Source organism: Anarhichas minor, unplaced genomic scaffold, assembly GCF_050575085.1.
Source record: "Anarhichas minor isolate MPS153535 unplaced genomic scaffold, ASM5057508v1 ptg000062l, whole genome shotgun sequence".
NCBI lineage: Eukaryota > Metazoa > Chordata > Actinopteri > Perciformes > Anarhichadidae > Anarhichas > Anarhichas minor.
Window position 1 is genome coordinate 9,897,833 of NW_027466508.1, and position 23,506 is coordinate 9,921,338.

The 23,506-nt window shown below is 43.1% G+C and overlaps 3 protein-coding genes across 7 annotated transcripts; 1 reads left to right on the forward strand and 2 right to left on the reverse strand.

The window, feature by feature from the left end:
* Positions 1-79: 79 nt before the first annotated feature.
* Positions 80-17,497, reverse strand: galns (galactosamine (N-acetyl)-6-sulfatase). 4 transcript variants are annotated; one of them, XM_076077725.1, is made up of 14 exons: positions 17,341-17,497; positions 16,955-17,078; positions 16,108-16,178; positions 15,873-15,916; positions 15,181-15,324; positions 14,315-14,381; positions 13,506-13,633; positions 13,252-13,391; positions 12,940-13,043; positions 9,738-9,880; positions 9,054-9,156; positions 5,688-5,809; positions 1,822-1,939; positions 80-582 (listed from the first exon to the last, which is right to left on the reverse strand). In XM_076077725.1, the coding sequence occupies exons 3-14, from the start codon at positions 16,123-16,125 to the stop codon at positions 496-498; spliced, it is 1,218 nt and encodes a 405-aa protein (XP_075933840.1). In that variant the 5' UTR covers positions 16,126-16,178; positions 16,955-17,078; positions 17,341-17,497; the 3' UTR covers positions 80-495. The 4 variants fall into 4 exon arrangements, with proteins under 4 accessions (XP_075933840.1, XP_075933841.1, XP_075933839.1 ...); XM_076077726.1 differs by having other exon boundaries at positions 15,873-15,975; XM_076077724.1 differs by having other exon boundaries at positions 16,108-16,182.
* A 389-nt stretch (positions 17,498-17,886) lies between these two features.
* On the forward strand, positions 17,887-19,625 carry trappc2l (trafficking protein particle complex subunit 2L). Its single transcript, XM_076077626.1, has 5 exons — positions 17,887-17,983; positions 18,247-18,419; positions 18,788-18,875; positions 19,286-19,365; positions 19,459-19,625. Exons 1-5 carry the CDS (start codon positions 17,951-17,953, stop codon positions 19,502-19,504), a joined length of 420 nt encoding a protein of 139 aa, XP_075933741.1. The 5' UTR covers positions 17,887-17,950; the 3' UTR covers positions 19,505-19,625.
* Positions 19,612-23,178, reverse strand: pabpn1l (PABPN1 like, cytoplasmic). Of its 2 annotated transcripts, none has more exons than XM_076077625.1 (6): positions 22,908-23,178; positions 21,839-21,965; positions 21,240-21,307; positions 21,054-21,160; positions 20,862-20,949; positions 19,612-20,319 (listed from the first exon to the last, which is right to left on the reverse strand). In XM_076077625.1, exons 1-6 carry the CDS (start codon positions 22,977-22,979, stop codon positions 19,990-19,992), a joined length of 792 nt encoding a protein of 263 aa, XP_075933740.1. In that variant the 5' UTR covers positions 22,980-23,178; the 3' UTR covers positions 19,612-19,989. The 2 variants fall into 2 exon arrangements, with proteins under 2 accessions (XP_075933740.1, XP_075933739.1); XM_076077624.1 differs by having other exon boundaries at positions 21,827-21,965.
* Positions 23,179-23,506: the final 328 nt, after the last annotated feature.

The window sequence follows — 23,506 nt, forward strand, 5'->3', positions numbered from 1 at the left end:
GAATAATCTCCATCAGTAACATGTCAAACTGAATAGAGAGTTCTGTTAACAGTCCCAATAATAGTCATGATACAATGTATTAAAAATAGATTTTTTATTAAAAACATGTTTTGCAGTATGCATGTAAGAAGGATACAAAACTAATCCAAAAATCCAACATGGTATAATTCATTACATTAGGCATGATCAAAATAAATACATCCCTATCTGCTCTACACCATTAAAATGAGTCCTGACTTAAAGTAGTGGCTCGTGATGCAGTTTTTTTCCACAACAGGTAAAACTTGTTCATTAAAATCACAAATTTAAAAAGCTATTTGCATAATTAATATGATGTTGTTGTACCAACATTATTCCCTTAATTTGACCATGTCCTTCTTTTTAGCTTAGCACATGACCCATTTTACAAAGAATGTAAAGACGCATCTTTTTAAATAATCAGTGGTGTGTTGTTCTGCAGAAAGGCACATCTTTAGGTTTTGGTTCCTCTTTGTCTCAGTGGGGCCAGTCACACTTCCAGGGCTCAGACTTGGGCACTTTGAAACACTTTCCTAACTTCTCACAGCCTGCAGGGGCCCAATTCTGTAACAGAGAGCGGCCATCACATAAGAACAACATTATGATGTTATCAGAGATATTAGTTATAAAAAGTAAAACTGTTCGTGGGTCATCAGGAGCACACAGTGTACTGTCCTGTGCCCTTAATGGTCCTCTTCAAAGTCTTTTCTTATGGCATAGCAATTGCATGTATCCTGTGTCATTAAAAAAATATTGTCCGACTATGTTTAAGATTTATCACAAGACAAGGTTTATCTTATATTGGGAAAATAACTTAGTGATACACGAGGTGTTTTAAAAGCGTTATGCATTGCTACTTCTATTTGCATTATATTTAGCAGAATTTACTAATAAAACAATCAGTTCAACATTGAGTGGTGATATTACAGGCTAGGTTGGTATATAGGTGAATATTAAACTTGTAACATTTTAGTTCAGTTGAATTTGTGGATAGAGCTTAAGACAAAAGATATTATAAAAAAAAGTCAAAAGATCCATATTAGCATGACACAGGATAAGACATAAGACATTATATTACGGGACTGCACCCAAACATAATGTGTTCTAACCCTATTTAAAATTGGGCTAATTTTATTCACCACTAGGGGGCAGTGCAATGCCACAAATGAATCCACAACATTGAAGCTCCCAATCTGCGGTGCTTCTGGTTGACAAAGGCAGTGTTCAATTTAGCGCCTTTAAATAATCCTAAATTAGATTGCTTGTTTTTCCTCACAAAAGTATGACACAAGCACAATCGAGGAGAAAATGACCATATTTAGGTGATAACGTATGATTCTGTCAAATATAATACACATTTTGGAGCAAGTTAGTAACAATGATAAACAAACATTAAATTTAAAAAATGATATATAGAGCTAAATCTGTTAAAGTGGACCATGAATATTCTGCAGGCTCAAAGCAGACTGAAAACAGATAGAAACTAAGAAAATGTTTATTTTCAGAGACTTTTATTGATTTTCTTGATAAAGCCTTTATTAAAAAGGCTTTATCAATTTATATGATGTATTAATTCATCTGATGTACAAGTGTGATGGAGAGAACAGAGAGCTAAGGTGGCTGGCCCAAAAGAAACAGTATCTGCTGTGAAAACTCAACTGGCTTTGGTCCACTGCCTCTGGATTAATTGGGAAAATAGTTCATGCGACACGTGCAACAAAGCCTCTTCTCACAACATAATTATTCATTTTTGCTATTTCAAGAATAAAGTGCATTATGATATTTATGTTATGTAAATCTCACCATCACCGCCACGTCACACATGTTGAGCTGGGGAAAACCCGGCACCAGAGTCTTCTTATGCTGCTCCACTACTGGAGAGATCCTGCTCAGCACATCCTGGTACTCCTTCGTCAAAACACTGCAAACACACAATGCACAGAGTCAGTACGGCTACAACTAACAAGTTTCATCCTCCATTGTTTGACCATTTTTTTATTTCAATTTATGGATCAATCTAAATAAAAAATACAAAGGTGGAAAAAAGTCCTTCCCAATTTTCATCTTCATATATCTTGTTTCTGACCAAAAGTCAGATTTTCAATTTAAAATGATAAATGACAAAGACAGGCAGCAAATCCTGACATTTAAGAATGAAGTAACCAACGGATGTTTGGCAATTTAAAAAAATCGAATAATTGCCAATTATTTTTTGAAACAGTTGAATATTTTTCTGTCAATCAATTAATCCACCATTTGTTAAATAAACAAGTGAAACAATGGCTTTACCATCAACAGCACTAAATGAGTTTATAAATGTAAATACACACACACATACACACAGCCTTCCTTATTCTCTTCAGCATGAAGTATTGTAGTAAATGCACTGCGCCCATGCATCCAGTACAAGCTTTACTCTTTATATCAGAGAGGGAAAATTATGTAGCTTTCAACAACAGAATAAACATTCAAACACACAGGCTGTCCACTCAGGCAGCCTCAGCAGGGTGAACTGTAACCTCTATCCCATCCCCTGTCTCTCAATTACCGCTGTTGGACACCAGTGAGCCCGAGCACCTCTGTGCATTATTATATTCAGTGTGTAAAACACAGGGGCCCCGAAGGCTTTCAAAGGAACGCTGCTCTCAATAGGACCTGTGGGGTTAATGGGCTATGTGTGCTCCTGTGTGTGTGTTGGGGGAGTGGACGTCTGGTGGCGTGACACACAGATAGACAAATATCAGCAGTGCAATTACACCCCTGATACACTCGCCGGCAGCACCTGTGCCAGCCTTCCATCCTCCCTCCACTGCAAACCCAGCCCTCTGATTGGCCCCTGGGGAACATGTGCATGTGTGTGAGGTGAAGTGTCAATTAGAGTAATAACCCCAGGCCCTGTCCAGCTCACACCTACCCTCCCTCTTAGATCTCCCACAGGGCAGCAAGGCTTTCTCCATCAGCTAGCACCTGCTCCTTTGCTCGATACTCTTTACTTTCCCCTACAATTACTCGACTGGTAGGGCACCGGCTGCAATTAGTCTCTCTCCTGGTGTCCCTTTTTTTCGTCATGAGCTAACTATCTACGCATTGTGACCCTGGCTGGATTACTCCCCTCGGTTGCAAATCAAGACATTCAGATAAAATTGCTTCAGCTATCTAAAAGCAAATTCTGCTTTCGCCCGATCTCGATCAGCAAGAGGGATATTTCATTCCCCTCCTATCTGCGCCCGCTACTGATTGCTGAGATTCATTTTGCGATAAGTGACGAAAGAACTTAACAGAAGTAAATGTAAGGGAGATTCATCAGACTGCTGTAAGCATTCCATTCCCCACACAAGTCTGCAAGCAAAGCATGCCATGCAATGAGAAACTTGCGCGAGACATTACGTTTTCTTTTGTTTTGTCTATGCACTCAAAATCTCACACTGCAGACCTCTAAATCAAAAACTAATAATATCATTTGTTTATGCCCCCGCTGCAAACAAATAACAAAAAGCCCACAGTCAGCACGGCTCATTATCATGATTATAACCCTTAGCTTACTGGTCTAGAGACAAAAATCTGGAATAATAAGCAGGCTCTATGCAAATGGAGTCTTTTGATTTATAATGTATGGCACCCACGGGGGGAGGGGGCATTGCTCAGGTGTGTCACCACTCTGATTACTGATTCATAACACTATTGCTGGAACACACACGCACACACACACACACACACACACACAACCACACAGTGGCAGAAGGTGGGGGAATTGAGGAGACAATCAAATACATCTGTCCTGCCTACCCCTCCCCTCCACCACCTTCTCCACCCCGGTGGAAATTGAGCACTTCAGTAAGGACTATTGATTGGGGACACAAGAGCTTGGTGGCAGGCAGCAGATGAGGCCAGACTGTGCAGGGCCGCCTGCAGTGTTGGAGCTGGGACTACACTCTGGATGGCCGGGGCTCTGGGGACGTGAGCTGAGGTAGGTGGTGTAAAAGAAGGATGTGTTAACCTCAGCCTTAGGGCACAGACATGGAGGGCAAAGTGGAAGGAAGCAAAAAGGCTTAGAACGACTCCAATGGGGATCCAAACTCTGGGTAGGTGCAGACCTGGCTGGGTTTGTGCTTCATCCTGGAATGACGGACCATCAACGCAGGACCTCCAACTCCAATCAAATTTGTCTAGGCCTCTGTAGTTTTGCTCGTACATTTTCTCTCCTGGATTGCATAATTATGATCTACTGTTTTCATGGGTGACTGTTCTGGACTGGGGATTGGGTGTGTGTGTGCGCGAGTGTGCTCTTTGCTAGATCACATCCTGCGACAGTAGTGAAGGTATGTGTGCAGACAGGCCCTACATCATCTTAAGTGGCTCTTTAGGTGTAGACAGAGATTAATGACGGCCAGGCAGCCGGTCCAGCTGGGGGACCGAGGAGCACATGGACAAAACGCACACATACACATGTGTACACACAAACACACACTTAACTAGGATGGAGGAGAACGGTCCCAGTGGACGCAGAGGGACAGCAGCTGAGTGGTGAGAAGTGAGTTGAGGTGGAGAGAGAGAAGAAACAAGGGAAGAGGTAAGACAAAAGTTTGGAGAGGAAGGGGAATGTATAGTGAAAGAAGAAGAACAGGGAAGAGGTCATTCAGCTGGGTTTAGGGGAGCGGGGGGGGGGACCTTGCAAACAAACTCTACTGCAGAGGTGAAAAATGAGTGGGCATATTTGGTTTGTGTGTGTGGGTGCACATCTAGCACTCAGCCCAACACATGGCTGCGTACTGATTGCTTCTTTTTTTTTTTTTTTTTTTTATTCTTCCAAGTGACTAGCAGGGCTAAAAGGTGAGCAATTGAAAAACAACATTAATGTTTTATCATCCAATCTCACTACAGAGCCGAACGAAGTTAGGGAAGGAGGCAAAGAGGAGATGAGGCCGGAGCGGAATGCGAGAGGCAGAGCTGCAGAAGGCAGAAAAGAAAGGTCAATCTACCAGGTTTTACGGCAGGACGGAGCCAAAGCGAACACGGAGCACAAGAGAATATTCTCTCATCAAAGCCGGTTTTGAGATTATCTTAATGTATTAGTCATGATGTCAGCCTCCGTCATAGTTTCTAAAAGATTACATCAATATTCTGCACTGACGGTACGCAGTAAAAGACAACGCTCATCTGCCTTTGCACCCTTATTTAGTAATAGTCTTAGTTCAGCCTTGGTTGTCTGTGTTCCATGGCGTCACTCCATCCTGCGATTCTTAACTCTCCTTTGAGCGAAAGCAGAGACACACACAATTCCATTAAACAGCACTCGCTCTCAATTTAGACCTGGACAATTTATCTTGCAATTTGAACCTGCAGCGGTGCACCGGAGTGCTGAGGGCCAGATAGTGATCTTTAAGGAGCTGTTTGCAATCACAAAGAGAACGGGTGTAATCAGGTGTGCTCCGGCTGAGCGGATCAATCCAACGCCTTCTTTTTCATGCCACTGAGCATTGATCTCATACACATTCAGCGCTACCAACAGGCAAACTGCTTTCCTATTCTCACCCCTCTCCAGTTCATTTTCTAGCACCTCTTCATTTGCTCCTAGTTGACTCCCTTCTCCCCCTGCTCTCAATTGTTTTGCCTCCTCTCTCCTACTGGAAATCAGCTGTAATCAGGGTTGAAGTTTTCAGGGAACTAACCTGATGGGGTACTTTTCTCCAGGATCCCGCCCCAGGTGGAAAATGATTGGCTGCAGTGTGTGCTCTTTCTGGTCGTGAGTAGTCACGCCCGGGACCTCTTGACCTGGACAGAAGTTGATGCCCTGCAAGACACAAAAAGACAAAAAACGTTGCCTCGATTGCACAATACAGATGTGTACAATATTTGTATATTTATTATAATGTAACTTAAGCAGAGTATGAATTAGGTTAGTGACTGATAATACAGTATACTGTAGAGAGTAAAATCTGACAAGTAAGGAGGAACGAATGAACCCTTCAGATCAGAGAGAAGCTTTTCTTTCTCGCTATGTTTCTATATTATCTGATGTTATTCTACATGCCTGCTATGATTTATTTTTACACCACTAAGAACCTTTCACCACTCAGCATGAGCCCTGGCTCTGTCTTCTGTATGTATGCTGGAACGAGAGTGCAACCCACCATATAGGAAAGAGAAGAACAGCCCTGTTTTGGCTCAAAAGCTCAGGCTCTCTCTTCAGAGCAACCTAACATACCTTTTCTTTAACTTCCTTCCTTTTTTGCCATGGTGTGTGTCGAATTTGGTTGCGTTCAGTGGTCTATATTTGTTTTTAGGTGTTTTATCTTGTGAAATAAAAAACCTCTAAAGTCAGCTAAAGAGACCTGGATGTCTAGATTCAGGCTTGCAGCCACCTGCTACTCTGAGCTAAATGCTAAATCGCATTGTAGTATGGCCTACAGGCATGTCCTCCAATCTGTTGTGTTATTCGTGCAGCTAATATTGGTACATCATGAAGGGGTTCAAGTAACTGGCAAAATAGAGGACTTTTCTTCCTTGTACTGCCTCCCCCCCTTCATCTCTCCATGCCTTCGCTCCAGCTCCCCGACTCCATTCTCGTGAGTCTGGCAGTGATCGCAGCCAGGATTGAGTCACACTCACTCCTCCAGAACCCCCTGGAGATCTGCCCCCTTCTTCAACACACACAAACACACACTTTTTGATGAGCACAACTAATATTGAGAAAGCATTCATCTGTAAGGCACTGTTGCTGCCCCCCCTCTGAGATCGCTCAACAGAGCACCTCAAAAATACATAAAGAAGAGAGAGAGAGAGAGTGAGAGAGAGGGATAGATGCCCCCCACCCTGCAGAGCCTCCTCTGATCCAAACTTGTCCTGTCTTCTGAAGACAGGAGCTTAGAAATGCAGAAATAAATGAAAAGAAATCCCAGAGGAGCAGCCAGAAAGGCCTGCTGTGTTGGTCTCTCTGTCTCTTGTACATAAGACATAACAGCAAGGACTCCATATCTCCTCTGACATTAATGCTATGGATACAACCCGGCTGCTTTCAAACCGGAGCAGAGCAGTCGCCATTACAAGATAAGGTGCAGGAGCATCCAGCGGTGGCAGGATGGATCTTGGAAAAGGAAGGTCTTTTTGATCAAAAAAGGTAAAAGTATGACCTGAAAGAACAATAACTTTACATAGCTTGTGGCTGATTATTTAAAACTATATATATATATATACTGTTAATATATTTACTTTCTACTTCATGGATTTGACTACATGCATGTAGGAATTGCAGTTCATCTATAGATTCTCTGCAAACTAACTTCAGTAATGTACGTTGTGACTTGTTGCCATAAAGTCAGTGAATCTGTGCTTTTTAGCAAGCAACGGTGTGTAAATGTTATGAGTTGCAATCTAGAGCAGCTACTGCACAGTCTATCTCATTTCAATTCCTGCAACATAATTCATGAAGAAATTGATGAAATAACAAGTGTTCTGACTAACAGGGGTCTGGGGAAAGAAGTCATTTTTCATTTTTTTATTCATCACTTTGTGAAGTATCCAACAACGTTAAAAAAGCTATCCCTGCTGCCATAAAGCTCCTATTGTATCAGAGGTTACTCAGCAATCCAGATACAAAGGAGCCACAGTCACGACAAACTATATTTTGCAATATTAACATCACAACACTGCCTCAAGAGAGTTTGATGAGGGCCATTTAAGCCTGTGAAATTTCTCATTTTCCTCATGGCTGAGCCGAACACAGCCAGGACGGAGCGATACGTCTCTCGGCTATTAACCTGTAATTTTGTTCTTCTTCACAGACACACATCCTCCCTTGTTTATTTTCTTACCATGGGCCAGGAAAAAAAATATATATATATATTTTAAAGTATTACCAAAGCTGAAGTACAAGCAGGAAAACATTACTTTTATTCCAGTAAAAAGAGGATTGATTGAGTATTTCTGCTGCAAGACATTAATTGACGCCTATATGGGAGTTTTAAGGGTCCAGATCATTTTGAAATGGTCAATAATCCAGGTCATTAGTGCAAGTGAAGGCCTAAATAAGGACCTTGAAACATACTGTCCTTTTCAAAACATGTCGTGCGTAGTCTGACCGTGTGAAACAGCTCAATAAGTCAGTTTGTTTACATTTCTCATGTTTATAAAATGTACTATGAGTTACATGAGATGGACAGTTTAAGGATTCAACCATAATGACACGAAGCATATTGGGAATTTAACTTTCCCTCGAAGGAGCTCAACAGTCACTCCATAAAACACACACAGACATCTATGGACAACCGAACGTTCATGCACACGTTTTCTCTCGTCCTATATCTCTCTCTCTCTCTTTCTCTCTCTCTCTCTCATATATAGACACACACACACACCAATCGATAGGCAACTCACAGGCAATCTGACGCCATTATTTGTGAAGTTCCACTTCAGTTCACATGAGTTGATAAAGGAGGCTGCTATTGATTCAGCGGCCCTGAAGGAGAGAGCAATTTAAGCGACCGATGGGGCATAAAACAAACTGGAAAACAGGAAAAGCAGAGCCATGATGGGAGGACAGGAGGACATGGTTTTCTGGACAGAGGAGAGAAATAAGGACCACACTATCCTGCTTCTCAAGTGTCAGATTTCACATCTCTCCTGGTGCATTTAATCAGCATCGAGTTGATGTAATTACGGCCGAGAGATACTGCTGGCATCTGCCTATCTTTCTTCCTTTTGAGCTCCGTGGTGCCAAAAAAGAACAAGTCTACAGCAGGGAATGTCGCTATGTAAATGTAGAGGAAGAAAATCTCCATGGAGTCAGAACAAACAAGTCAACTGGTTGATGAATGATGTAAGTTCGCTGATGTGGGGGTTCTTCATTAATATTCATTACGCTCTGATGTACACAGCAGTCAACTGATGAGCCATTTTCAAGATAACACCAACAGTGAATGTGTTTGTGTGTTTGAGTAAGATTAGGAGAGACAAAGAGGGAGGATGTAGCAGTGCAAATCAAGAACTGAGGAAACAGAAAGCGGGGACAGAGTTGCTGTGTTACAGGGGAATCTTACATTGTTAAACTCTTCCCATGAGTTGCTCCAGGTCCAGTAGTGTGCCTTGTATTCTCCAAGTCTCACAGCCATCAGCTCATTCCCACGGTAATAGAAGATCGGCCTGTTGAGGGGGAGAAGGGGGAGAAGGGGGAGAAGTATTGCTCTTTTAAATAAACATTCTCTCTTGGCATGCTTACACGTCAGTGCACTCTCACTGTTTTCTACCCATTCTTGCAATTTGTTTAACCATCCAGCAACATGAAGTTTCTAACTCTCTAAAAAAATCATTCAAGTCATCGTGATTTTTTAATGAAATGAACTTACACCTCCAGCCGTACTAGCAGCTCTGTGGGGCTGTAGTTATCCACAGTGGTGCTTTGAGCTGTACAAGGTGTACAATGTGAATGCTAACATCAGCATGCTGCTGTTTAGCAGGCTTTAATGCTCACTATGTTCACCATCTTAGTGTTAGCATACAAGAACTTGCAACTAGCATTAAGCTCAAAGTATAGCTGAGGTGGATGGGAATGTCATCAGTTAGGCAGGTATTTGGTCTTTTGAGCGGATGATGACACTAGAGGAAAAGTCATAACACTGCTCTCTCCCAGTCAGGGATGTGATCATGAACATAAAAAGAGGATCTGGGCCCCAAAGTAAAGGCCCCAAACACCTAAAAGCAACAGCTAGTGTGCGAGTACTCACCTGCTTTGGAGTGCGTGTGAGCGGTTCAGCAGGACTGGTGTCAAGTCCAGTCCATCCAGGGCTCTGTCATCAGGAGGGCTGATGCCGGCCAGAGCCAGACTGGTGGTGAACAGGTCCATCACATTGGCCAACTGGATATTCACCTGGTAAAGGACAAAGGAATTGAAATCCACAATCACTATCTGGGCTATGACAAGCAATTTCACACAACCGGTGAGTAAGGATCGAGAAAAAGTGAAGAACTTTGACGAAATGAGGACTGGCCAAATGTCCTTAAACAGAAATTGGTTGTAATAATAATACTTATAATACTCACAAATCAAGTAATAATTGTTTCATGGTGCAGGAATACCAAAAGCGTGCTCATTTACGCTGCATTTTCTTTTTGACGGCAAACGAGGCTACAATGCATCGTCATGATAGGATGTTTGTATGTGTAGTTCTGTGTACACATGTAGGAAAGAGGTGCATTTCTTCTAATCTCTGCTTGCAGGTTTATTATAGAGCCTGCAAAATGCCTCTCCTTCTAAATTAGTTTTTTGGGGGAGAAAAGGGAAAAAGGAGGAGCGAAAAGAAAGAGGAGAGAAAGTAGGGAGAGGACGAGGCGCGGACAAGCAGACGGCTGGAGCTGGAGCGAGCTGCTGTTTTATCTCCTTCTCCCAGTCCCAGTGAAAAGCTTTATTTTATTTATAAACTTTGAACTATTTTCAGATAAAGTGACATTTTTTCGTTGTCATCCTTGATCTTCCCTTCCATTCTCTCCTGAGCGAGCCTTAGAGGGAGACGGCACGCTCACAATCAGATAGCGCTATCAGGCCTCTGCAGCTGCACCGCCATGTGCCGCTGTGCTCCTATCGACAGCCAGCACACATATAGACACAGACACAGACACACACACACACACACACACACACACACACTCACACAAGCTCCTTAGCACTGAAATGAATTCCCCTTTCTTCTGTATCCACAGAACCAGCCACAGAAAAGGCTTTGCAATGCATTCCATGATCTATCGGCACATCCAGACACTCACCCTCTCTCTTTCGCTCACACACACACACACAGATTTAGTCCTTCACTTCATTTTTTTTTTTTGTTAAGTCCCCCCTCACACAGACGCACACAAACCATTAAAAGAAGACAGGACAAAAGGACACAAGAAAAGGCAAAACTGACATTTACTTAGTAATAACTTGCATGACCACAAAAGCAAAACTTTCGGACTCTGACTGCTCTGACAGAGGAATTTATCTAAGGAGTTGGCATCTGTTAATTCTGTCCGTCATTGGCTCTGCCCCCTTTTGCAGTCCACACTGAACTTCACTCTTTCTTCACCCGTTTTTTTCCCATTTTGACTGACTCATTCCTCTCCATTAATGTCACATTCTTTTTCTTGCATTTCTCTCCGTGTTGTGAGTGGTGATGTTGGTTATCCGAGGAGGCGGTTCTTCTATCCCTATCCCTGCCATTCTGCCTGTGTGTCTGTGGCCTGATAAAACACAACAAAAGGGATTGTGACCCTGGACAACGTTGTGGGGCCGACACCCCACCCGCCTCCCAATCTTTGTTCCTACATCCGCCACCCCTCATCACCCGGGCCCCTCAGGCACTGGGAGAATGCTGAATCTGCACCTGCTTCAGACCGGCCATGCTCCTCCATTCCAGTACACATCCAGCTATCCTCCTAAATATGAGAGAATGGCAAACGATTTCCAGACAAAAAACTTGTCTCCTCATCTTGACACTGTAAAGATGCATCTGTTCTCAGTCACTACAATAAACCTGCTGGAATTGCCCCCTAGCAAAGGCCTGCATGACTGTTTGTTGTCTGCAGCATTTTGCTCAAAGAGCTTATGGACTTTTCAATACACAGATCGACAGAGATTTCGGAAGACCACAAAACAAGAGAGGGGGTAACCCTAGGCCTGGTCTGTCCTCCTTTCCAGAGTGATGAGTCCAGAGCTGTAGAGTACAGTAGCTCCAACAAAGCAGCTTTGTCATCACAACCCCAGAGAGCTTCTACTGACCCCTCGTTCTCACCACCAAGCCACAACATGAGAAAGAAAGTATCTGTGACACATACAAAAGCATGCATATATATATATATACTGTATATATGCAGGCATGTAGAATGAAACAAAAATGACAGAGACATGATCTCCATTTGCACACACACGCACATACAGGTAAATTATAAAGTGGCACAGGTGCAGCAAAGCCCCGCGAATACAGCAACATCCCTGGCAGTGTGGCAGTGCCAGCGTCTTTAGCACTCTTCCTTTTCTCTTTTCTACACCAGCCACCTCTTTTACTTCTTCCTTGCTCCCCCCCCCACCCCACCACAACCCCTCCCGTTCCTTTATCCTGAGCGCCTGGCATATTCAGATACTGAAGTCCTCATTATGGCTCAATCCAACCTCAGCAAACACACAAACAGATTAGCCGCTTAAGACGCTCCCAATCCCCCTCTCCCTCGCTACTCTGCTGTGCTATCAGGCCCCAGCACACCCCTGTGAGATGAGCCAGGGGCAAGGCTTACTGCAGACTGCAGCCTCCGCTCGCTCCTCCACCAAATCCCTCTGCGTCACAGCCCCGTGTCACAGCTGCCCCTAATACAATTAAAAGTCATTTGCAGAACGCACAGGCTTAGAGGATCACGGTGTGGGTGGGGGGTTAAATTGGGGAGGGGGAGCGAGGAAAGAGAGAGTTTGGAGCATTAATTCCAGCCAAAAAATATTTGAGGAAACAGTGGGAAAAGCGCCCACACACTGTGTGGCCGCAATCACAGAGTTTATCTTTACTGTTTCTGGGGTTCAATCCCTCGATAGAAGTTGAACATATTCAACTGGTTACAGCGCCACTGGGTCAGTGTGTGCACATGTTAAAGTGGTAAACGATACGCAAATGAAACAAAAAGCAACAATCATTCAAAAGAGAGGATTAGTGAAATCATTTTTCCTTTACTCTCAACCCTGTTTTGCAGTCCTGTACATCCCCTGCAGCTTAATAGACAACATTTCAGCTCCTGGTACCTGTTGATAGGCAGAACATTAAGGAGCTTGGGGGGAAAACTCGGCTCGGGATCCTGGGTCTAGTTTAGTTTCTAAAGAAGATGGTAGGGATTAAGTGAACGATCGTCTTGGATTTTCTTGTGGAGGCTTTATTCGGTAAAAGCTTTAAATCACAGGGGTGTTCTCACCGTGCCTCCTTTGATGTGTCCAGGCCACCAGGCAATGGCTGGCTCCCTCATGCCCCCTTCAAAGGTGGTCTCCTTCCCGCAGAGGAACGGCCCGTTGCTCCCGCCTCAGGAATCAGACGTGCAAAAACTCAAATTACACACATACAGTACAGAAAATGTGTCTTGGACAAATATACACTAACTTAGCTTCACAAAGAAAAATCTGAGTGTGTGTGTGTGCGTGTGTGTGTGTGTGTGTGTGTGTGTGTGTGTGTGTGTGTGTGTGTGTGTGTGTGTGTGTGAGTTTAGCGTTGAGTTGAGTTTAGTGCCCACCTTCGTTTGGAGAAGATATTAGAGCAGCTCCGTTGTCTGATGTGAAGAAGACAAAGGTATTATTTCCGATGCCCTGACTCTGCAGCAATGACAGGATCTGACCGACGCTGTAGTCTAGCTCCATCACCGCATCACCATATCTACACAACACAGACAAACACAGCTTGTATCATTCCCCAGGTGAAATAAATTAAGTTATAACCTTATGCAGCTCTTGGACAACAAAAAAGACAGTAAGGTAGGATATAACGTACCGGCCTCGCTGGCTCTTCCCTAGGAAGCGTTTGGAGGCATAGACAGGGGCGTGAGTGGCGTCCGCTGCCCAGTAGAGGAAAAAGGGACGCTGGGCCTCAGTCTGACGGACTATGAAGTCAAGACCTTCCTGTAGAGGTGGGAGGTGTGAGAGAGTGTTACAACACTGTCAGTGCAGATGGCAAATGTAGCTTGATTCTCAGTACTGCTGTCAATTGGTCCAACATAAGTAACCGCTTTCTTGTTTTCCTACCACACACAAATTCTATGTTTGGCCTTTATTTCATTTTCCAAACAATCAGCCACATCAACAACAACGCTACTGAAGCCAGTCTAGTTCCATAAGACATGCTGATATGAGCTTTACAGAGCTCTACTTGACAGATCTTCCTCTTGTGATGGCAGAGTGCACCTTTCAAGCATGCAGTGTGTCTCCGCACGCTGCTTTTGATCCCTTCAGGAACTGAACGGGAGGGACTCACGTAGGCAGCAGAGATAATCAAGACGAGTGTGTGCAATCCAGTCTATTCAACAAACCACTTCTGCTGGTTGAAAAGCACCGTAATAATCAAAGGCCAAAATCAGGCTTTAATTGCGCTTTTGATTTGTTGAATAGATGATCTATGTTTTGTGCTTTATATGTTTTGGTGAACAAAAGACAATTTTCCACTCTGGTGGACAATAAAATTGTATTCTATTTCCTTCTATTTTATAAATTTTTTATAAGGTAAACTGTGAAACACAGTTGGGTGTACCTGGCATGCTCTACTGAAAGGGTTGTATCATCTGAGATAAGTAAGCCTTAACTCACCACCAAGTACATCTGTGTGAGGTTGGACTCTCCGGTCTTCCTGTCAATCTTAAACTCCTCATAGTATCTGGAAAACAAGTGGGTTGACATGATTTATTAAATAAGCCTTCATCATTAGTTATTCATCATCCCATCTGAATAACTGCTGACCCCACACCGTTCAATTTCTCCGCTGCTTATTCAACCGCATGAAATGATTCTTTCACAACGACCTGATTGTATTGTCAGGGCTTTCAATCTCCCTCTCAATTGACCGGAACTACTGCAAGCCATATCATTAAGACAATGGGGGCAAATTTCCCACTTGCCGACTGTGTTTGCAGCAGATTTCGTGAAAGATATACTCGGGAAGTCTCAGCAGAGCTGAGCAGAGGGAATTGTTATGAGGTGTTGCTGAAGCGTGGCGCGGCGAGGCGAGCAGAGAAGCAGTGACAGGCATCTCTCTTTCTTACGCTTCACTTCCTCCAGGTGTCCTCGCACACAGCCAACGCAACCTGCCGTCTCTTGAGGGCGAAAGTGTGTGTCTGTGTGTATACGTTTCTATGAGTGTGTGTGCACGTCTGTCCAGGGCCCAGGTATGCAGCGCTGATTAAACCCACGACTAAGCGAAAAACACGCCCGGCTGCCAGTTCCAATGACCCTGAATACACATATGGCTGTTTTGGGGAAAACAAATGGGCGGAAAATGGAATACACAAGCACAGCTGGTACAGAGAGGGAAGAGGAGGGGAGACACTCAACTCATCCAGAGGAGCAGCCAGCCAAACTATTCCACTGAGTCACCGGGGAAAGAAGATTTTAATAGATTTTCAGGCTCTGTTTCTGTCTGCTGTTATGTATATCTGAGTGCTTGTGTGTGATGCTACCTGCCAAGCATCTCAGAGTTGTTGTAGACAGGGATGTTGGGTCTGATGCTGCTGTTGTAAGGGCCAAAGTGGCAGTTCGGCGCACCAAACCACTCATCAAAACCATTCTCCAGAGGCAAGTACTGAGGTCTGTGGCCCAGATGCCTGTAGTGACAAACAAAGTGCACTCACAATGTGATCAATGTAAGATCAATGTGACTGAAGGATCATTCTGCATGTTTACATTCAGACCAATACTACAAATCTAATTAACTTGTGCTACTACACACCTTTTTAAAGAGCACAACATACTTATATTAATATTTGATTGCAGTGCCTGCCTTCAGTGCAGTACGTAAATAAGCTTTAGCAGAGCATTGAAACTTTGAGACGAGTTGGTAATCTAACACAGCAAAGATGTGCTTTTAAAATACGTAACATTAGACATGTGGGGTACATACAGAGCAAAAGCAAAAGAGAGATAACATTCCGTGTGATCAATTATCTCAAAAGAACTTCATACCACACAGAAAGGAAGGCATACCAATGGGTGCCTTAATGAGAGGAATGTTAAAATGATCAGTAGTCTTACGAATACATGATTTGTAATTAATTGACTAAAATATGCAAATATAATTTTCTATTTGTGGAATTTATCTGTCGTCATCAACACAACCTCTGAAACAAAGATTACAGAAAGACGTAGAGCTCACCATTTGCCAACTATCTTGCTGACATAGCCCTTTTTCTTCAGCATCTGGGGAATCAAAATCTCATCCTTAGAGATTCCTCCCACTATCTCCTGTGGTGTGTATGCTACAGGAAATGTCAGAGATATTTAGTGTACAAGACTTCCCACGACTTTATTGCACATTGTACATTATTGACTGAGTAATCAGAAAGCCTGCAAGCAATAATTTGCACAGTAAGGACATATTAAGGTTGTACCGTTTCTCGCGTGGGCATTCGTGGTGTAGAAACCGTTTCTGACAGGCAGCCTCCCGGTGAGAAGTGCAGCTCTGGCTGTCGTTAAAGTTAAAGAAATGATTTTATAATTATTATTATTATAATTACATTATAACTGTGTTCCAAATGCTTTTATTACTGGCAAACAAATAGTCATGTGTGCTTTATTCTTTGCACCAATGTCACATCATTTCTCCAACAACTTTGGTTGAATACTTGAATCAAATATAACATTCGTACTTTATTGTTATAGTAATAAATATATGGATTGTACAGAATAGAATTGTGAGAATTAGTTTTCTGTAACAACCAATACCCTTTATTTATCAACTGCTATGAATGGCTGTGATTCAACTCAATTATGTACACTGATCACTGTACCTCCACATTTCTTTTCAGCTTGACTACCTTGTCCACAAGGTTTTTATAAGTTCTCATGAACTAAATGCACACAAACTCTATTCTGAATCCATAGCATTTTACATGGAGACCTTCAGTGAAGCATGGAGATGATCAAGCTGGAGTTTGAAGGTTTCACACAACAGTAATATGACAACACCTACCGATCATGCTGTGCTCTGTTTTGCATATTGTATTTAAATGACGCAAGCTTGTTTTTAGCAAATCACAAGTGTGGTTCTGAGTTGGGTCAATAGTGTTAAGTTTATACTTTCATCAATTAGGTGTTATTCCAACGTTTCATTGATGTGACAATAAGAACACACGTAGAGACAGAAGGCTGTGATGAGAGACGGAAATCAGTCTAAAATCTTGCAAAACAGGAAATGCCGGTTAAGGTTCTGTGTTATAACAGTTTCTGCTAACTCACATGGGGAACAGAGTGGGTTTGCGGTGTAGAAATTTGGGAACAGCATGCCTTGGGCAGCCATGGCATCCAGGTTGGGGGTCTCTTTAGAAGGCTGGCCAAACACCCCCAAGTCCCCCCAACCCATCTGAAGAGCAGAGGGAAAGAACTGAGAGATTATATACATTCACACCAAGAAAGATAAAACACACATAAACATTGAGCAAGCTGCAATGTGTTCAATGACATGTACAGTGACAGAGGGTACTCCTCATGACCAACAGACACAGACTGGGAGAAGGAAAGAGACAGAGAAACATGTTCTGAGCTGTCAAACTGATTCACTGCTCAAACTAAACTGTGCTGCTGATGTGATGAACTAAAGTCATACAAAACAGGAAATAACTTACGTCATCCATGAGCAAGATGATAATGTTTGGAGATGAAACATTTGATGTCTTTTCTGTGACGGAGCAACATATTAATGCATAGAAGACAGTCAGAGTTACAGTAGACATCAGTCGCATTGCTGTGCTGCAGCTTGCTAAAGTCATATGATCAACTTCGAGGAAGTGACTTGTTTGCCTTCATGCGGGTCATCAGCGCAACGCTTACGCATACACAGCAGAACAATTGTTTTGGATGTGTTTTGGATTGAAATAAATTTAAGTTTTACATACATTTTAGCCTAATGGATTTTATTTATTTGACTTATGAATGTTCAACTATGAGTAACTGCAAACGTGTTCCTTGATAGCTAGTGGATTCAGGGACTTCTGGTAAATGTTGTACGTGCGAGAGATCATTCTAAATAGGTCGGGAAAGTAGAAAAATTGACGATATATGTTTGCAAATACTTTTGGTCAATTAAAGTACCACATACTGACAAATAATACTTTTTATGAGTAATACATGGCTTAAAAAACAGTCGTGATTCGTCTTTGTTGCCACTTGTCCAACAGCGTTTGAATGCAGCGTGTCACGTGACAGCGTCTGACAGCTCAGAGGAGGAACACCAACATGGCGGTGTGCATAGCAGTGATCGCAAAAGAGGTAATGATTGCCGTCGTTAAATGCCCCAGGTTTATCGGTGGCCTGTTTTTAATGTTGAAACAAGTTTTCCCTCTTCTTATGATTATCTCGAAGCAAATGTCAGCGTTCTCTGTGTGCCTGAAGGTCCATTAGGTTGAAACACTTCAACGGCTAGCGTTAGAGAGCTAACAACATTAGCATTCTTGGCTGCGGTTACAATTTGCTGCAAGTGGTGAAAATGTGATGCTTTTAAAGGGCTCGTCGTTGTGTGTGTCCTTTCCCAGAACTACCCGCTGTACATCCGCAGTCTGCCCACTCAAAATGAGCTGAAGTTTCACTACACCGTGCACACCTCTCTGGATGTGGTGGAGGAGAAGATCTCAGCAGCGGGCAAATCTTTGGGAGACCAGAGAGAGCTGTACCTGGGTCTGCTCTATCCCACTGAAGACTACAAAGTGTATCCTTGGTTTCTTTAAAAAGGTTAAAGGTTAGGAAAATCCCACGAGAGAAGTAATCCAAGCGCCTGATTTATCTTTTAATTAGAGAATGCATCTTTCAAAGGGTTTAGACTGTTTTACGGTGTATTATCTTTTGATTGCCACATCTTTATTAAATCTGAACTTAAATACACACACCTCTACTCATCAAGAAAGAGTCTGAAATTGTTAGATATAGACATGTCTCCTATTGTTGTAGGATGGTTTATGTCTGGATGTAAAGTCTGATACTTATTAAAGCGTATTCTAAAAAGAGAAATGGAATCTCTGCACATAGTGTAAATAGTCTCTTACAGGGGAAACCGATTATCCTTGACTGGTGAACTAGATATGGGTATGTAACCAACTCCAAGGTGAAGTTTGTCATCGTTGTGGACTCGTCAAACACATCATTACGGGACAATGAAATTAGAAGTGTAAGTTAAGCCTACGATTGGTCCTATTGTTGCATGTGTACTAATCAAATACAGCTCTGCAGGTATACAGCTCTGCAGGTATACTTCTCTCAGTGTCACATTGGAATTGTTCAAGTATCTACAAACTGTTGATCTAGTTACACAGCATAGGCGCAAGTGTTGAATTAAACCTAGTCTCACTTTGCCTCAGCATACATTTTATGAACAGTACCAGTTCTCACTCTCACAATGTGTTTCACTGTAATGATCCGATGGCTGAATGTAAGCTTTTCCAGAATGGAACTACAGTTTTGTCAACGATTTAGTTGGTTATGACACTAGTGCAGAATTTTTACATCACATTTTCAATGCCCGATGCGCAATGACAACACAATTTGCTTGTTTTCCCCCCCCCCCCCCCCCCCCCCCAGATGTTCAGAAAATTACACAACTCTTTCACCGATGTAATGTGCAACCCATTCCACAATCCCGGGGACACCATTCAGTCCAAGTGAGTTTATGCTTTACTTGATATTCAAAAGGATTTGTATCAGACATTTTCCAAATCTTGCAGTGTTTTAATTGTTGACAAATGTTCCTCCAGGGCCTTCGATGGCATCGTATCTGGAATGATGGTGCAAACTGGCTGACTTTTCTTCCACCCCATCTTCTGGGCCTCCACTGTACAGAACCCCCCCCTAATCCTATTGTTTACATGTTGCCTTGATTAATGAAATGTGCAAGTAATAAAGCTTAATTGTTGCTGCACAATGGATCATTGTCTTTTATTTATTCACTTACATAGCAAAGAACTTGTAAGTTATACATAGGAAGGATTTATACAAGACATTGCAGGCAGCAACACAATACATTCGCATCAGTTTGTAAAAACAGTAAGAGATGCAACTGCATAACAATTTGAGGATTGCCCCATGCATTCACAGCAACATAAGCTTATAATGCAACACCTTTGGCCTTAGTCTTCATCCTTCACATCTCTTGAAGCAACTTAGGAAGTCATCTCTTCTGTCCATTCTGGCATCTCAGACGATGCTCAACTCAGAAATGCCTGGAAACACTTCTTTAAAATAATCAGTTCTATTCGCCCACTTTAGTATGTATGCTGTGGGTAGTGCTAGCGCTGTTGAGGGTAGTGCTGTCCACTCGCCCCCGCCCCCAACTCCTCCGACGGTGGGGTGATGAGAAGAAGACACGGGTAACGTTTCGGCATCTGTTCCTGGTAGTCCATGTGTCCCCACTGTCTCTTCCCCACTGAGGGGCCTCCGTAGTAAGGGTGGGGGGTTTGGTGTTGTGGCCTGATCGACTGGTACCGGAACCTACCTCGAGAGCTGCTCTGGTATCGAGGTGGACGGTAACCACGGCCTCGGCCTCTGGTGTGGCCACCTCTGTGTCCTCCCCTGTCTGTGGTGCTGATACCTGGCATATTGGTCCTCTTGGGCATTACCTGCAAGCCAAAGAACACCTTTTTTTTGGTGTACCGTTTAGGAAGAATGATCCGTGTTTGTTGAATAGCAAACATGGCATTTCCTTAATGATAATCTTGATGCAGAGAAAGAAAGCGAGGAAAATGTTAACTTAACGGGTACTTTGACTGGTTCGCTTTAAAAAAGGTAACATTACTAGAGTGAAAATTAATTGGGGCCCAAATTACATGACCTTTTGAGTGAGGTTACAGTAAATAGGACCAAATGGCATTTCTCAATTCAACAGGAGGGATAAGGAGGTATCACATTACGAGGAAGTGTTGAATTGCAGGTTATAAACAGTATGGTAGAGCTCAAGTTATACCCAATCAAAGTAAAAAAAACAAAAAAACATATCCTTCCCCATATCAAATCAAACACATGCCCATACCTTCCATCCATCCATCTATCCTAAACTCCCATGTCAGTGGTACTGTAGGCCGTATGGCACCTCTGACATTTGACTCATAGTTGAGAGTAGTCAACTAGTTTGAGGGTTTTCATGTAGTGCAACGCTCCTCACCTTAAGGACTCTTCCTCTGAACAAGGTCTCATGCAGACCAATAGCACTCTGCACAGAGTCTCGATCAGAGAATTCAATGTAAGCAAAGCTGTGAAAAGTAAAGAGAAAAAAAATGGATGGCCAAAGAGTTGTATTCTGTGGTCAAACAGTGTCAGGCAGAATATATAAACTGTATGCACGAGCTGCACCCACCCCTTGGGATGGCCGGAGAACCTGTCACACAGGATGGTAACTCTGTTGACAGGACCACAGCCGTTGAAATGGATCTCCAGCTCGTCTGCAGTAGCTCCATAGTCTACCTGGGATTTGTTCAACAGTGTGTCAGATCAGGAATGTGAAAAGAAATATGCTCAGTATGAGGAAAAGACAAAGTCTTACATTTCCCACATAGACGGATCTGTTGTCTGCATCTATTCTCTCTTCAGGAGTCATATTGTAGAAAGGTCCTGTGGAGGAAAACAATCTGTATATACTGTTCTTGTGCATGCAATATAAAGTAAATACCACCTACACGGGGACTCACTCCAGGTGACATTAACAATGATTATTCCACCAACATATCTCTTGTATCATCTTTGTTAAAACATATCTCAGACTATGGCTCCCCTCTGATTACATCTCTGTTCTGAGGAGGAACCAAAAGGGAGGAAGTGGAAAGTGAAAGAGACGAGGAGACGCACACAGGCAGAAAATAGCCACAGGCAGGAGGAGGACCCTTCTGGTTCTCTGGAGCTCACCGCTTCGTCTCATTGGGCAGTGATGAGGCACATGTGAACACTGTTGTGACCACAGTGAAGCGTCCCAGGTGTTAGCCAGATGGTGAAGGATGCAGCTACCTCACCTGCCTGGAGGCTGCGATGCTACACGCACCTGGCTACGCTGTCGAGGCTTCCCAAATGCATAATCGGTGTTTAGCTGTCCACCAATGTGACACAGTAACAAACCACGAGGCGGATAAAACGCACGTGCAGTCTCACCAAGCCGAGGGCTGCTGGTCAGGTGCTGCATGTCTACCGCATCAAACCTCTCCTCCTCTTCCCTCAGTCTCTCCGACTCTTCTGCCATCTCCATCTCCTGAACTCTGGCCTTGATGGCCGCCAGCTCCTGGGCAAGGAATCACAACATTGAAGTCACTGTGGCTTATACCGAGAACTGACACTGACACTGAAAACCAGATTGGGGACAAATTAAAAAGGGCATAAATGAGTACCTAAAAGCCTGAATAAATAAGTGCTGAAACAGAATAGATAAAGATGCTTCCACACCGGGCATACACTGATTTGGGAATGGAAATTATATAACACTGTAGCATCAAAACACATAAAAAGGGAATATGTTTCAGATGAGCAGTGTTACCTCAAAAGATGTGGGGAGGCCTATGACGAGGAGCCTTAAAGTCGTTCTGGTGGCCCAACATCTTATGTATTGTAGACTTTATTTTCCTCTCATTTGTCACCCAAATTGGTATAGATTGTAATAAGACTCAGACTGATATTTTACCTTTAATTTCTGGTTTACAATGAAACCAAAGTATTATTTGTATATGAGAAAATGAAATGACCAGAATGGACAGCATTTGCATTGCCAAATTACTAAATTGTGGATGTTTATACGTTATGAAAACACCAAATGGATTTATTCAATCTTCTTAAATAATTTATTAAAACAAAATAAGAAGCTGGCTTGAGGTTTCAGGACAGTATCTATACGGGAACGAAGGTTTCACCATCAGTAACTTGAGTGCAATAACCACAATTTAGAACCACACAGTGTTCCAATACTTCAACCAGGCCATGCTGTGCACCGGGTTGTCTCCAAGTCGCCCAGCGTGTCATACCGTTACGGGATGTGGCTCACTGAGGTCGTTCTTTGCACACCACGTTTATCAGTGAAATAACGACACCACATAGCATAGCTTGGGTCTGCGCTTGCTTGTCCAACGTCACAGTCCTCGTTTCTCCCCCCGCACTACTGTAATGTTACGTGCGCGCAGACAAACAAACGTGGCGGCAGCCTTTTCCATTCACTTTAAACGATCATACCCACCGGGTCCTCGGCGAAACGCTCCCCGATGGACTCGCCCTCCAGGTAGCCGTACTCCAGATGATTTTCCGCCATGCTCACTGCTCAAACATGGCATCTGCAAAGCGGACTGCAGCTTGCCAAAACCACCGCAACACAAAATATCTCCCACAGGAAGGAAACGGTTGGCCGGTGGACGCGACACCTGACAGCATATGAGGTAATAGCTAATAGATATCACCTGTGAATGAGACCCATGACGCGCTGGATTGATTGACAGTGGCACGTGAGAAAGACGCTGGGCGATGTCTTCCTCCCATTGGCGCATCAACAAGGGGCCCTCCCCCCTCTCTGCCCCTGGTACCCATCCCTCCCCCCTCCTCACCCCCACGATTTATAGCTAGTCAAATGACAACTGATAAATCCTGAGATCTACATTCGTTTACAATAAATGGTATCATTCTTCAAAAATAAAACTGAATATCTTTGATTGATTTAGTGGTGTTTGACTAAAATTACAGGATATTTCTAAAAGGCATAATGCGTGTTGTAGTAATCCTTGAGTGTCATCTGGTCATTAAAAACATTGTGAAATGTAAAATTTGAAACCAGAAGAAATAGGA

Excerpts from the sequence above, each read along its gene's own strand:
- trappc2l (XM_076077626.1), top strand. The coding sequence starts at position 17,951 with ATGGCGGTGTGCATAGCAGTGATCGCAAAAGAG. Across the intron at positions 18,420-18,787 it reads CCCACTGAAGACTACAAAGT|ATATGGGTATGTAACCAACT; the intron begins GTATCCTTGGTT and ends CTGGTGAACTAG. Across the intron at positions 18,876-19,285 it reads GGGACAATGAAATTAGAAGT|ATGTTCAGAAAATTACACAA; the intron begins GTAAGTTAAGCC and ends CCCCCCCCCCAG.
- pabpn1l (XM_076077624.1), bottom strand. The coding sequence starts at position 22,979 with ATGGCGGAAAATCATCTGGAGTACGGCTACCTGGAGGGCGAGTCCATC. Across the intron at positions 21,308-21,826 it reads TCGGCTTGGTGAGACTGCAC|GACCTTTCTACAATATGACT; the intron begins GTGCGTTTTATC and ends TTTCCTCCACAG. Across the intron at positions 21,161-21,239 it reads GATCCGTCTATGTGGGAAAT|GTAGACTATGGAGCTACTGC; the intron begins GTAAGACTTTGT and ends AACAAATCCCAG.
- galns (XM_076077723.1), bottom strand. The coding sequence starts at position 17,484 with ATGACTTTAGCAAGCTGCAGCACAGCAATGCGACTGATGTCTACTGTA. Across the intron at positions 13,044-13,251 it reads AATATCTTCTCCAAACGAAG|GCGGGAGCAACGGGCCGTTC; the intron begins GTGGGCACTAAA and ends CTGATTCCTGAG. Across the intron at positions 1,940-5,687 it reads GGAGAAAAGTACCCCATCAG|TGTTTTGACGAAGGAGTACC; the intron begins GTTAGTTCCCTG and ends GTGTGTTTGCAG.